This window comes from Euprymna scolopes, chromosome 19 (assembly GCF_053919585.1).
Source record: "Euprymna scolopes isolate OS-2025 chromosome 19, ASM5391958v1, whole genome shotgun sequence".
NCBI classification, from domain to species: domain Eukaryota; kingdom Metazoa; phylum Mollusca; class Cephalopoda; order Sepiida; family Sepiolidae; genus Euprymna; species Euprymna scolopes.
In genome coordinates, this window is record NC_136500.1 from 81,378,710 (window position 1) to 81,393,139 (window position 14,430).

General features: G+C 32.9%; 1 protein-coding gene across 2 annotated transcripts in view; it reads right to left on the reverse strand.

The window, feature by feature from the left end:
• Positions 1-313: 313 nt before the first annotated feature.
• LOC145239785 (alpha-parvin-like) overlaps positions 314-14,430 on the reverse strand; it is a 471,664-nt gene continuing 457,547 nt past the window's right edge. For both annotated transcript variants that reach the window (XM_080103283.1, XM_080103282.1), the window contains exon 13: positions 314-1,375. In XM_080103283.1, coding sequence (XP_079959409.1) covers positions 1,287-1,375 — 89 coding nt within the window. In that variant the 3' untranslated portion in view covers positions 314-1,286. The remainder of the gene's footprint in view (positions 1,376-14,430) is intronic.

Here is a 14,430-nt window from a genome sequence, read left to right on the forward strand (position 1 = left end):
GTCCAATGTAATAGATAACACTGGGGATCTGATTTTAGCATTGTGTGGCCTGAGTTTGCACCAGATCATTCTAGGTTGAGCATGGAATGTCTTGAGCTAATCTATTATCATTAACCCTTATCCTTGAATGGCCTTTGGGTCTTGACAAATGGTAACTCTTAGTATGTAAGTATGAAATAGACATCAAAAATAGTCGTCGGTCAAATAATATCATTTATTTTCTTCCTTTTCTTCTTAAATAAAAAAAATTGTTTAATATTTCTTTTCATTCTGCTTATTGATGAACAAAAAAAAAAAAACCCCAACAAAAACATGATTTAATAAAATTTAATTTAACATAAGTAGAAGAGAGAACAAGGGGGAGATAACAATGAGGATTTTTAAAAAAATGCATGCTATAATAATTGAATGACTATTTTAATAGAAAATAATAGAAATTGTATAAATTATATTTGAAAGAAGTTGAACAATTGGAATATAAACATTTCTTAAATTAGTTTTCTTTGAAAGTCAATATCATGATTATCTCCCCTGATTTTTTTTTATTTTATTTATTTAATTCTTCTTATTATCATTATAGTAGTAGAAGACTGATGTTTTTGAATTAATCCAGAAAATTAAAGAGTTCTTTTTTTTTTTTTTTTTTTTTTTTTTAAACTCCAATGATTAAGATGTATAAAATTTATATTATTATTTATTTATAAACTGTTAGTTTCTTTTTGGTTACTATATATATCTTTGGCTATGGAGTCAATAAAAACAAAAAAAGCCTCTTAAATATTTAAATGTTTCATTCAACTCTTGTAGATGCACAGATTTTTCAGCAACTTTGCTTTAATCAGACCATCTGATTTCATGCTAATATCATCAATACATGCTAATCTATTAATTATACACCTAATGTCTAACTAACTAGCGATTTTTAAAAACATTTTCTTTGTCCTATAAACCAATTGGAAATATCCTTTAACTTTGTGAAACTATATAAGTTTATCCATTTTAAAACTCATTTGATCAGGGGAGAGAATTTAACAAAAAAAAAAAAAAAAAAAAGTTTCCATTTCCAAAAATCTATTTCAAATATTCATTAATTCATAAACAACAGTTTGGTACCACATGAAACAATGGTAGCAAAAGATTTCTTCAGAATTGGAATCAACAGCAACAGAGCACCCACCCTCTCCCACTGCAATATCCATTTATGTTTTTATCTGTTTCAAGGTTCAAATGGTCACTGTTCACTGCATCATCAGCACTACCACTGTTGGAGAGCGTCAACTTGTTTCTCAAGAGAAAGAGCTGGGAGCTGCCTTGTAGGTGGTGAAGACATCGTAGAGAACACGTAAAGTTGCCTTCAGGTCACAGTTAACAATATCTGAAAAAATAAATAAAAAGTATTGGAAAATAATGTGAAATGAAATTGTCATCTTTTTTTTTTGTTTGTTTTTAACAAAAAAAAAAAAAAATTAAATCGACTACACTTTGATGGCAAAAAATAAAAACAAATGAAATCCTTCGATCTATGCTTCCCCCTTACCTTTTGTCAGATACTGGAGAATAAATTTGATTAATAAAATATTTCAGTTGGTTTTATGACCCTCAAAAAAAATTTTTAAGCAGGCAAATTAAGTTAAAATTCATAGAAATCAATTTTACAAATTAGTTTCTTTGAAAAAGTAAAAAAAAACAAAAAATTATAAAGGAAGGCTGGTGGGAGGAAAGGGGACAGGCAATCTTTCTTTGAAGAAATGGCAAAGGCCATCAAAACAGTGAAATCATTAGGAGTAAAAATTCTAGCAAAGTTTAACCAACCCTTATTTTAAAATTTCAATTGTCTTTCTTTAAAAATTGAAGAAAAATAAAAGGAAAGAAGAAAAACGATGCAACCACAAAAAAACATAAAATAAAAATGGAAAAATGACGTTAGTACAAATTAACTTTTTTCTATTTCAGTAAAATCATATCAAAGACTAAGAAAAGAAAAAAAAAAGAAATAAAGTACTTGATTCCCTCTTGTGTAACACTCACCCTTATACATTCTGTGCATTTACATTGGGGGGGGGGTATGTGGGGGGGGCGATAATATGTTAAAAAGTTAGTAAAAAAAAAAAAAAAAAAATTACTTTATCTTATTACTACTCCTAGATCAAAGTGGTAAGCACTTCTAAAATATTCTAATTTCAATATCAAACTCCAACTAAAAAACCTTCCTTAATGCTACCACTAACCCTCAGTCCGAGTGGCAAGTACCCCCCCCTCAAAAAAAATTGCCCTAAGAGAAAAAAGTTTATCTCCCATAGCAAAGAAAAAAAAATTTGGTTAGCTGCCTTAAAACGCTGGAATGGCCTGGAAATTGTAGATCATGTTACTATAAATTCATAAGCTTAACTGATCCCCCACACTAAATTCCAAACTTATGTTTTTTTTTGTTCAAATTTTTTATGATGTTTACATATGATCGCCTAAAATAATAAAATCTGATTTTTTTGGGGGGAGGTGGAGGGTTAAGGAGTATGATTTTGCAAAAAGGTGTTAATTTTTTTCTTTCATACTTCAAGTATCGACTTATGTTTTAACTTCATTTTTGTAGTTAAATTTTGTTTAACATCAACATTTTCTTTAAAAAGAATCCTCAAGCTTTTTTTTTTTCATGTCAAAAATTTTAAAACCTAAAAAGAATGCAAGTATGCTGCAAGGAGGGTGATCAGGAAATCATTCTTTGATGAAACAAGTCTTCTACTTTCCCATCATGAATCATTTGAAATATAACAAAATTACATTTCCATATAGAGAGGGGGGGGGACAAGCTGAGCCGGAGAGAGAAAAAGAAAACAGGAAAAGAGATAGAAAAACAGAGAAAAAGAGACGAAGAAAAAGAAATATAAAGAGAGAAAAAAGACAAACAAAAACAAGACATAGAAAGAAAGAAAATTGAGACAAATTAACTTTTTATTATTATATAAAAAAAAAAAAAGATTTTAGTGGAAATTTGCTTTTTCTGAATTGCAAAAAAAACAAAAAAAAACAAAAAAAAAAAACAAGTGGAGATCCCATATCCTCATGAAAGGAGTGGCACCCTTTTCTCCTACATCTCAGTGTAAGAGCCAATGAAAAGGGAGCCTTTGAATTGCTCTTGACTATGATTGACCATTTCACTTACTAGCATACCCTCACTGTAAAAATAAGAATTATATTCAAAATATTTCTGTAACGTTACACATGGGACCCACACATTGTAGATAGAGTACATCGCAAGGAACATAGAACAAGTAATAACTTGCCCTTTATTTTGTGTAACAACATTTCACGTGTGACTTCTCGTTATGGCTGTGACGTCACCCACGTCTCTAACAAGATCTTTTTCCTTTTTATAGTCTTTTTTTTTCTTTTTCCTTACTGTGACATCATTTCGCACACGGCTCAGTATTTGCATATAGCCGCCATATGTTCGTCTGTGTGCTGTTACATTTCAACTTACCTGACACCATCACGTGATAAAAGAAAAGCTTACAATCATTAAACATTAAACAGCATAGAATAATCAACTGACATGAAACAATTATTTGAATTAAAGAATTTAATTATTATTGTTGTTGTAATAAAAGACACTTATTTGAAACTAGCATGACTACCCGAGGGAGTGGAGTGGGGTATAAAAAAACAAAATAGTTGAACAGTTTGTACAGCATATTTCTTTGCAAACTTTTCTCTTTATCCTTCCCCTCTCTAAAAATGTGTCCATATTCTATGATGCAATATTAAAAAAGAATGCATCAGCTTTCTGTATGTGTCTTGTGTAGTTCCAGACTTCCCGTTATAGAACAGACCATTTTTTTTATCAATAACAATAAGCAGTCAATAACACCACAAAAAATTTTTTTGCATGAATTAAACTCAAGTTTCAAACAACTTATTTTTGATAAGAAACAAATTCTCGATCTGTAAAGTTTTCTTGCCAAATTCTCAAAGTCAGACCCAAATAGCATTTAAGCTGACAAATTAAACTTTGCTTCTGATTAGCCAATTTTATTTGTTATTGTTGTACCAGGTTATTGGCAATATAACATACTTTATTACAATTTATTCAAAAAAGCACTTAATCTAACCAAAAATACAATATATTTTTTTTTGTAATCACCTGAAAACTATAAATCAGCAAAGGGAGGGGAGATAACTATTTTTTTTTTTTAATATATATATATAATACAAGTTTCTTTTTTAACATAAAAATGACAATATAAAATGACTTCAGTGCAACCCGGACAATGCCAGGAAGATGCAGTTAGTATGTTTTAAATATTCATAGGGTGTAAAAGTAATAGTAATAATAGTAGTAATAATAATTATAATAATAATAATATTTGTTTATCCTTGGAATTCAAATTCTTTTAGCTTCACTTACTATTGTTCCATTAATTAATTGATTGATTTTAACTTGTTATTCGACTGAAAACTAGCTTGGGCGCTCGGCATTGCCTGGGTGTTTGGAGATGTGTGCTGAGCAAAAAAAAGTGGTAGTAGGCAGCCAAGCAGGCTCAAACCCATACCGTGAAAGAGGAAAAGAATATGAAAAAAAAAAAGCAAAAAAGAATGTGACGTCTTTGCCGTTGCGTCCATCACTAAACTGGAAGTAGCGAAAGTTTAAAATAAGTCTAGCCAATCGAAAAGAGCGGATGACTTTCGAAAATAATGATGCATTTTTTTTAATATTCATTTTCTGATGAAAAGACCATATTTTTGAAAATCCATGAATTTAAGATTTTTCATTATTATAATTCCTGATCTGAATTTGATAGATCACTATATATTGCAATTTATTCAATTTTATTTAGATTATCTATTTTTCATTCATATATATATATATATATACATACACACACACACTAAACATGTAGAAAAAAACAAATATGTACATATCCAAGGTAATGCCTGTAAGTAACCTCCAGTCTGTAGCGAAATGGGGGACATAAATGGTTGGTTGGTTGTTTTTGTTTTACGGCATATCAACCCTTTTCAGGTTATTTAATGCTGAATCCAAAGATTTTGAAGAAAATTTTTTTTAATAGAATATATTTGTTGTTTTCACGTCGGTTTCTATTTAACCCATAGTTGGGACCCTAACAGGTACTACCACTCCAGGTCAGAGTGGACCTGGGAGCAATGGTAATTAAAGGGTGGCTCCACACTTCCCAAAGCCCACAAGCTGGGGCCTCACCATTGGATATAGTTTAAGGTCATATCCAGGACCCCCATTGAGGGACTTTTACCCTCTGCAGGGGGGCAGTCCGCATATTCTAATGCCCCACCGACAGGGCCGGGACATAAATGGATAAATGGATAGTAACATTTAATGCTGTTAAGACTAAGCTTATTTCCTTTAATAATTATGAAAAACTTTTTCAACCATCAATTGTCATGACTATTAGCACTCTTCCTAAGAATTCATTATTCAAACTCCTTGGCCTAACATTCACTGGCTACATGAATTGGGAAAATAGATAGAAATCGCTGCCAAGTCTGCTGCAAAGTGAACTCTCTCTCTCTCTCTCTCTCTCTCTCTCTCTCTCTCTCTCTCTCTCTCTCTCTCTCTCTCTCTCTCTCTCTCTTCCATGCTAGAAAACTACTCACACCTGAGAGTACCTTGTATTTCTAAGTCACGTTTCACCCATGCATGAAGTATTGTTGCCACATATGGGTCGATATATCTATGACTTGTCCAATAAGGAGTTTCTAATCTAATAGGTCCTGTATTGTCAACTAAGCTCCAACTCCTGCCCCATCACCGCAATGTTGCATCTTTGTGCTCGTTTTACAAGTACCTCAATGAGAGCACGGATATACAAGGGGCGTGCAATAAGTAATGCCCCTGACCCACTTCTAGTTGTCTCATCTAGCTGAAATTGCAATGATTTATATCTCTACGGGTTATGTGGCAAATTACAGCTCTGAACTAATTGTGGTTTCTGTTTTACAGGTGTTTGAACTGAGTCAGGTGTAAAATGGAGCCTGATGAATGTCGAGCAGTGATCCGGTTTTTGTATTTGAAAGAACGCACACCACAGGAGACTTTTGATGAAATGAAAGTCTGTGGAAACAGCTCCCAGACCTGGTTGCCCCCATTCTGCCGTTGATGAGGCATCTGTCCGTCAAGTTGAGGCTGCCATTTTGGAAGATCGGCGCATTACTATTCGCCAAATAGCCCAAGATGTCAAGGTTAGTACAGGGTCTGTAGAAACTATCATTCATGACCATTTGCATATGCATAAGGTGTCTGCCAGATGGATTCCCAGGTTGCTCACACCATTCCAGAAGCAAGAACGCGTTGAGTGCTCTCCAGGATGAATTTGGAGATGTGCTAAGAAGATGAGTCAAAGTTTTTCAAAAGACTGATTACACAGGATCAAAACTAGGTCCATCACTATGATCCAGAGACCAAAGCCAAGTCAATGCAGCGGAGGCACTTGGACTCACCACCTCCAAAGAAGGCAAGGGTGCAGCCCTCCGCTGGCAAGGTCATGCTCACAGTCTTCTGGGACCAGGACGGAGTAGTGATGACAGATTTCCTGGCAAAGGATACTACAATTACAGGAGCCTATTACGCTTCACTTTTGAGGAAATTAAGGGAAGCTATCAAAATCAAGAGGCGGGCAAGGTCAGCAAAGGTACCCTCCTCCTGCAGAACAACACTCTGGTCCACAACTCGCCAGATCAGAAGCACGGGCATGTGGTTATAAAATCCTTCCCCATCCTCTCTACTCTCCTGACCTTGCACCCTCTGACTTTCACCTCTTCCCAGCCATGAAGTTGTTTTTAAAAGGAAAGCGTTTCCCAGATGATGCAGCCTTGATTTCTGAAGTCACGTCGTGGTTGGAGGACCAACCTGGGGTGTTCTACAAAAACGGTCTCCAGAGCTGCATCAAACAATGGGAGAAATGCATAACTCTGGGTGGTTCCTATGTAGAGAAAGACTAATAACTGTGCCAAGTTTCGTTGCTCTACTGCTATGGGAAGTGGGTCAGAGGCATTACTTATTGCACACCCCTTGTAAATACCCTTTAACTAGCCTAATAATCAGCAAAATTCCACCCCTTCACCGAAGAGGTTACCAGATGCCAGAAAGTTTTCTACTCTAATAATATCTTCTCTCAAACTGCCAGACTTCGCAATTGACTTCCTGTTTCTTGTTTCCCTGACTATACTAACATGTAGAAATTTAAATGTAATGTGAACTGACATCTCGCTGCTCAACTTCCTAATTAGGAATCATGCTACCAGGGACCCTCTAATTTACAGTAGCCCCTTGCGTCTCGGTGGCAATGTGCCTTGTTTGTAGTGTATAAGCATAAAATAAAATTAATTGCAAATTAGAACATTAAACCTATTATGTCCTATAAATAGGACACCAAAAAATTTCTTTTTAAAATCTATAAGATAACTATGAGGGGCAACCGGCATTGTCCGGTCATAAAATATACTTAAATATGATATTTTATTTTACGCAGATTTTGTATTTATTATTATAAAATCAGTGTCCTATTTATAAGACAGTTAATATTTCGCTTTCTAAATAAAATTATTTTTTCCTTTCAATTTGTCCATTCTAACCTATTTTTAGTCATTACAAAGTTTTAACTTATTAGGTTGAGAAGAAAGTTTTTGCAGAATTCTTATTTTTCATTTTAAATGATGTATTTTCAAATAAGTTTTCATAATAATACCTTTACTTCATATATCATTTTAAAGAGAGTTTGTTTGTTTTTTGCTCTATCTAATCGTTTAAATTACAATCATTTTAAAACAATTAGATTTTCTTTTCAGAACCTTGAATATAAGATGGAAAAAAAAAAAAGCAAATTCGCACAATTTTAGTTTTCAAAATTTCTTTTCATGAGTCCAGTTGCTCCTATAATAACTGGAATGATAGTAGAGATCTTAAGATTCCAGTTTTTTTTACATATCATACATAAGACCTTGATATTTGTTTATTTTTTTACATATCATACATAAGACCTCGATATTTGTTTATTTTTTTACATATCATACATAAGACCTCGATATTTGTTCATTTTTTTACATATCATACATAAGACGTTGATATTTGTTTATTTTTTTACATATCATACATAAGACCTTGATATTTGTTCATTTTTTTACATATCATACATAAGACCTTGATATTTGTTCATTTTTTTACATATCATACATAAGACCTTGATATTTGTTCATTTTTTTACATATTATACATAAGACCTTGATATTTGTTCATTTTTTTACATATCATACATAAGACCTTGATATTTGTTTATTTTTTTACATATCATACATAAGACCTTGATATTTGTTCATTTTTTTACATATTATACATAAGACCTTGATATTTGTTTATTTTTTTACATATTATACATAAGACCTTGATATTTGTTTATTTTTTTACATATCATACATAAGACCTTGATATTTGTTCATTTTTTTACATATTATACATAAGACCTTGATATTTGTTCATTTTTTTACATATCATACATAAGACCTTGATATTTGTTTATTTTTTTACATATCATACATAAGACCTTGATATTTGTTCATTTTTTTACATATTATACATAAGACCTTGATATTTGTTCATTTTTTTACATATCATACATAAGACCTTGATATTTGTTCATTTTTTTACATATTATACATAAGACCTTGATATTTGTTCATTTTTTTACATATTATACATAAGACCTTGATATTTGTTTATTTTTTTACATATTATACATAAGACCTTGATATTTGTTCATTTTTTTACATATTATACATAAGACCTTGATATTTGTTTATTTTTTCCCCCTCAGCTCTGTTTAACCCAGCAACATTGGCGACACTAACTTCTACTAAGGTTGCTTCTTTCTCTCCTTGTCCCGTATCAATATGTCAGGTTTTATAGCTCTGTTAAATTTCTTTTAGTGTGTGTGTGAACTAAAATTATATTTGCAAATGTGATAGCTGTGAGTCAGCATTTATGAAATACTAGCTGGGAGTCCTGACGTTGCCCGGGATAGGATGGTGATTAACAAATATCTCACATTCCTATATTTTTATTGTCGTCGAAATCTGTGCAATTGCAGTAACTTAGTCCAAAATATGTTATTCTAGATTGCATTTTAGAGAACCTACTGTTTCTTTTATAAAATAATTTTATATAAACTTCTTTCCAGTTAACGAAAAAAACAAAAAAAAACATTAAGAAATTTACACGCAGGATTCAAACGTATGGACCACGTCATAAAAAAACAAAAAAAATAAAAACACGTAAATTTTCAAGTTTTATAAAATTCTTTGCAAAGTTGTATTCATATGACTGTAGAGATATGCTTTCATTCTAACCCTGTCTCTCATTCATTTAATATTCTGGATTCCCCTTTTCTACTAGAAAACAAAGAAAAGGGTTTAACATTTGTCTTGGGATCAGTCTAGAATTCATGCACTGCACCACAAAAGTGAAAGCGGATCTTACTTACCATACCAAGAAACCTGAGCAGTTCTTTTACAAGCCATTTTTACTTCTCTTTTTATTGTTATGTAAACGACACAGAGTTATCTTTTCTTTTGTAAAACTTTGGACATAGCTCAAAAAACAAACAAAACAAAAAAAAGTGTTTTCAATTTCTCAATCCCCAAGAGAACTCTGAAACATAAGGCAAGTCAGGGTTAGCTTTGTTTTATTATTAAAGAGTCGTGCAAAATAAGCAAAACAAATGCGATTGGCGGACATCCATTGGATGGATGCATTGCTGATAAAACCTAGAAAGAAAAGAACGACCTTTTGGAACGTCACAGATGAATAGAAATCCTAGAAAAAGATATTGTAGCAGAACGTTTTCCTGCATATGTAAGATTCGAAGCAAAAATAAGATTTTAAAAATAGAAAAATAAAAAAAAAACATGCCGATTGTTAAGCTCATGTGGTGAAATCATTGTAATCATATTTGGTTCAATGTCTTTTACATACTGGCATGTGTTGGACAGCTTTAAAAAATTGACTTCCAAACTAATATATCTTTGGTGAGCTCCTTATTTATATTTCTCTTAAATGCACCCTTATCATGTCCTCCTATGTTTTCCCCACCAAATGACACTGCTACCTCAACTGTTCTACATCTATTAACTCAACAACTCTTATTCACTCTTTCAATATGGTTATATCAATGGGGCCCTGGGGTATGACTAGTTTTGGACCAAATATTCAGAGGAGTTTGGTAGAGTTTTTGCACATACACGGACAAGGTCATATATAAGATTTCCATGTGCTAGAACATTTTCACCTTAAATTCCATTCTACGCATGCATCAATAGAATTAAGCATAATAGTTAAATGAAACCAATCATCTAATTAGAAACCATAAAAAATTGAATAAGTAATTAATTAATGCTCGTTTTTCAAAGAAATATGCAAATTAGTTAACCTTTTATATAGTCACTTGCATATCCATGACTGAGTAAATGGTGCATTCATCTGTGAAGTCAGTTAAGTGTACAAACATAGTGTAACCCCCCCCCCTCCAAAAAAAAAGACAAATGCCACCTATGGAATCATTAATAAAATTCACAATCATTTCTGCAACCTAACCATATTTTTATTAATTTTATTCTTTTTTTTTAGAAATCGCTCCAGACAAAATATGAAGCTACTTGATATAAGGAGCTTAAAAAAAAAAAAAAAAAAAAAAATTCTTATTCACCCCAAACCAAGATACATTGCCATTTGGACAGAAGAGGTTTAATTTTGGGGACTATGTCTATGTAGGGAGTGGAGCAGCAAGATGTCTGTTCACATTACATTTAAATTTCTGTTTCAGTCATTAAAACAGGAGACAGGGAAGAAATTCTAAACTCTAGCAATTCATGGAAAGAAACTATTAGAGTTCAAGACGTTCATGCATCTAGGGACTTGTACAGTGAAAGGGTGGGATTTTGCGGCTTGTCAGAGTTATTTACATCAAGGGGGCACAAGTGCTAAGAGTTCATCAGAGTACATTCCATTAAAGTACTTGTAAAACAGGCAAGAGATTTTAGCGAAAAGGGAAAGGAAACTGATGGGGCAATAATGGAGCGGATCAATTCTTTCACCAGAATTCTTCAATACTGATACGACTGAGGCAATTTTCCAGCTAATAGGGAAGCAAGATCATGCAAGACATTTGTTGCAGAGTTGAGAGAGAACAGGGCTAGCTCAGTGGAGCATTTCTTTATTAGTATAGAAGGGATGATCTGGCCCATGTACCTTGGAGATGTCTTTTAAGATAGCACAGACATGAGAAGGGATGATTTCGAAATCACTGAGTATGGCTTCTGTCGGCAAAAGGAAAATTTGGGAAGGAAACGTTTGAGGGGGGTCTAAGATGGATTTGGCAAGCAGTTTAATCTTCTCAGTTGTTGTGCAAGCGACCTCATGGTTGTTGGATAGTGAGGGAATTGTTGATTGCCCATTATTCATCGCACTATTATAAATTTCCCAGAAATTGTGAGTTTCTAACTTTTGCAACTCAATGCATTTTCTAGTCATTTCAGTATGCTTGCTTTAGGCTGCCGCTATTTCACACTTACGATTTCTGAATGGCCGATGAAGACAGTGAAACTACTACTTCAAGGTCAAAAACTAGCCAACGATGAACGTTATATGGATAGATTACGACCCAGAAAACAGCAATTCTACTCCTGTATCAGACACATCGTTCATGGAACGTGAGGACTAAAGGACAAAAAAAAAAAAAAAGAAGCGAGAGTTACAAGGCTGCTGAAAAAAAAAAAAATCCAAGATTCACTTTGCTACAAATAATTTCCAATCTATGTTTGACTTGTCCACCAAGTTACAGTCATAAATTTCCAACAGTTTTTGTTTTATCACTGTTCATTAATAAACACACTTGCATACATGTGAAATTGTCAACACTTTGACGCACTCTTCTATAGGTGTTGTCCTGATTTCATCTGAGATGCCCCCCCTCCATTAAGTTCAAGAATGGTATGAGGATGGTTTTGATAATCATCTTTGAGATAACCCTACAGATAATAATCTAGCATGTTAATGTCTACTAAGTATGAAGATTCAGGATCACATTTCCTACTTATGAGATGATCACTAAAGTGTCCACACAGCTATTCGAATGAGTCATTTGAAGAGGGGGGAAATGCCCTTGCTGTTGAAACTACAGTTCATTCCTCACAACCTATTTGTCTGCACACGGTTGTCCAAAACTCGACCACAAGTGTGCAATATTAATCAATTCAGCAGTGCAAATTTGGAGCATAGCGTTGAACAGTGATAAAAACGAAGGCATTCATCCATTGGACAAGTTTATTTGTATCAAAAATGGTTGGATTTGTGGATAGAATTGTGAATTTTATTAATGATTCAGAGCTGGTGTATCTGCTACTAGTCTCTTACTTCTGGACAGGATTCAAAAGAGAGTTGCCAACCTGATAGATCTTGAACTAAGCTTCAACCTCTGTCCCATCGATGAAATGTTGCATCCTTCTGCCTGTTTTACAAGTATTTTAATTGTGGATGCTGACGAACTACAAGCTCTCACACCCCCTCGATGTAAATACCCCCAACAAACCTCACAAGCAGCAAAGTCCCACCCCTACACAGTAGAGATATCTAGATGTAAGAAAGTCTTCTACTCTAATAGTTTCTTTCCTAGAACTGCTAGACTTTGAAATTCTCTTTCAGGTTCCTGCTTTCCCAACTGTACTGACATGCAGAAGTTCAAGCGTAATGTGAATAGACATCTTGCTGCTCAGCTCTCTACATAGTATCCCTGCAAATTATGTCCTTACATAAAAGTGGCATTGTGTCTTGTTTGGGGTGAAAATGTAATTAAAAAAAAAAAAAAAAAGAAAAAAAAATGTAACATCTTTTTTGGAATGCAAAATTGTTATGGTCAATTACTACAGAAGAATTCCATGAAAACATTTTGAAACAATTCATTTCAAAATGGCAAAAATTTTAATGCCAGTCAGTAACAAAAGATGATACGTAAAAACCATCTTGCATTTCATCATTGGCAATTTTCTATCAGTCTAGGTGAAACTAAATCTAGACTATTATCTATATGTTAATACGATAGCCTGCGTGTTATTTTCCGTGTCACACTTATATTCGGATCGTTTAATTGTTATGTACTTCCGTTTCTTGTCATAAATAATTTTACCAAGAATTCTCCATAAGTTTTGGTTTCGGTTTTGATTATAGCTGAAGGAACTCAAGTTATATATATATATATATATACACAAATATTTTTTTATTTATAATAATGCAATTCTCAAATACTTTTTTCTTTAATATAGTAGCAAAAAAATATATAATCTCTGGTCGCATATATTTTCTAGCTGATATAACGTCTCTAATAGTAGATTTGAGTTGCAGGGCTGCCAGGCCTTAAGTAGTAATTAACAGCTTTCCTCATCTTTTAGATCCTGGGTTTTTTTGTTTGTTTTTTTTTCACTCATTTTATCACCATTTATTTGAAATGAATATGAAAACGTGAGAGTTTGCTCAATAATGCTCACACTCCCCTTCACTCCATTTTTTTTTTTCATTTCCATGCCTGTGTGCAAACACAATGGTACCAGTGAAGCAAGCCAAAATTACAAAGGAGTGTGGCTCCTAACCTCAATACTGACAGATTTATGGGAGAGAAAGAAAGAAATCTGGGCAAGTTTCATATTGTGTGCCCACCTGTTAAGATTATATAAAAGGCCGAGTGGGAGAAATCCTCATGGGACTGCATCTCCGCCCCCATCTAAGTCCTGATACAAAAGAGAATAATAAAGTGAAAGGAGGAGGAGAAGGAAATCCATAATATATATATATATATATATATATATATATATATATATATATGTGTGTGTGTGTGTGTGTGTAATTTTTACTTATAGTTACCTTATATAAGAAAATGGGAGTTTGCTTGAAGAAAAAAAAGACAGGTTCAAGTAAAGGAAAATAGCTATAAAAAAGGGCAAAAGAAAGTACATATATATATATATATATATATATATATATATAGCCAGTAGAGTTTAGTTTCCTAGAAGTACATCCAATGAAACAACATGTGTCTACCAAAATAGTGCTCAATGAGTGAACAGAGCAGGTATATTCTATGTTTGTATAAATAAAATTTATATATATATATATATATATATATATATATACATACTAGCAGGTCACCTGGCATTGCTAGTTCGTAAAATATGGTTAAATATGATATTTTAATTTATGCATTTTTTTTATTATTATTATTGAGTCAAATCTCTATTGATTATATAGTATTGATTTAAAAAGTTCAAAAATATATACATGCTTTAGGTGTCATCAGCAAGAATCGAAACCAAAATATATAGCTCTCCAGACTTATTCGTAACCCTCTGAGCCATGGCCAT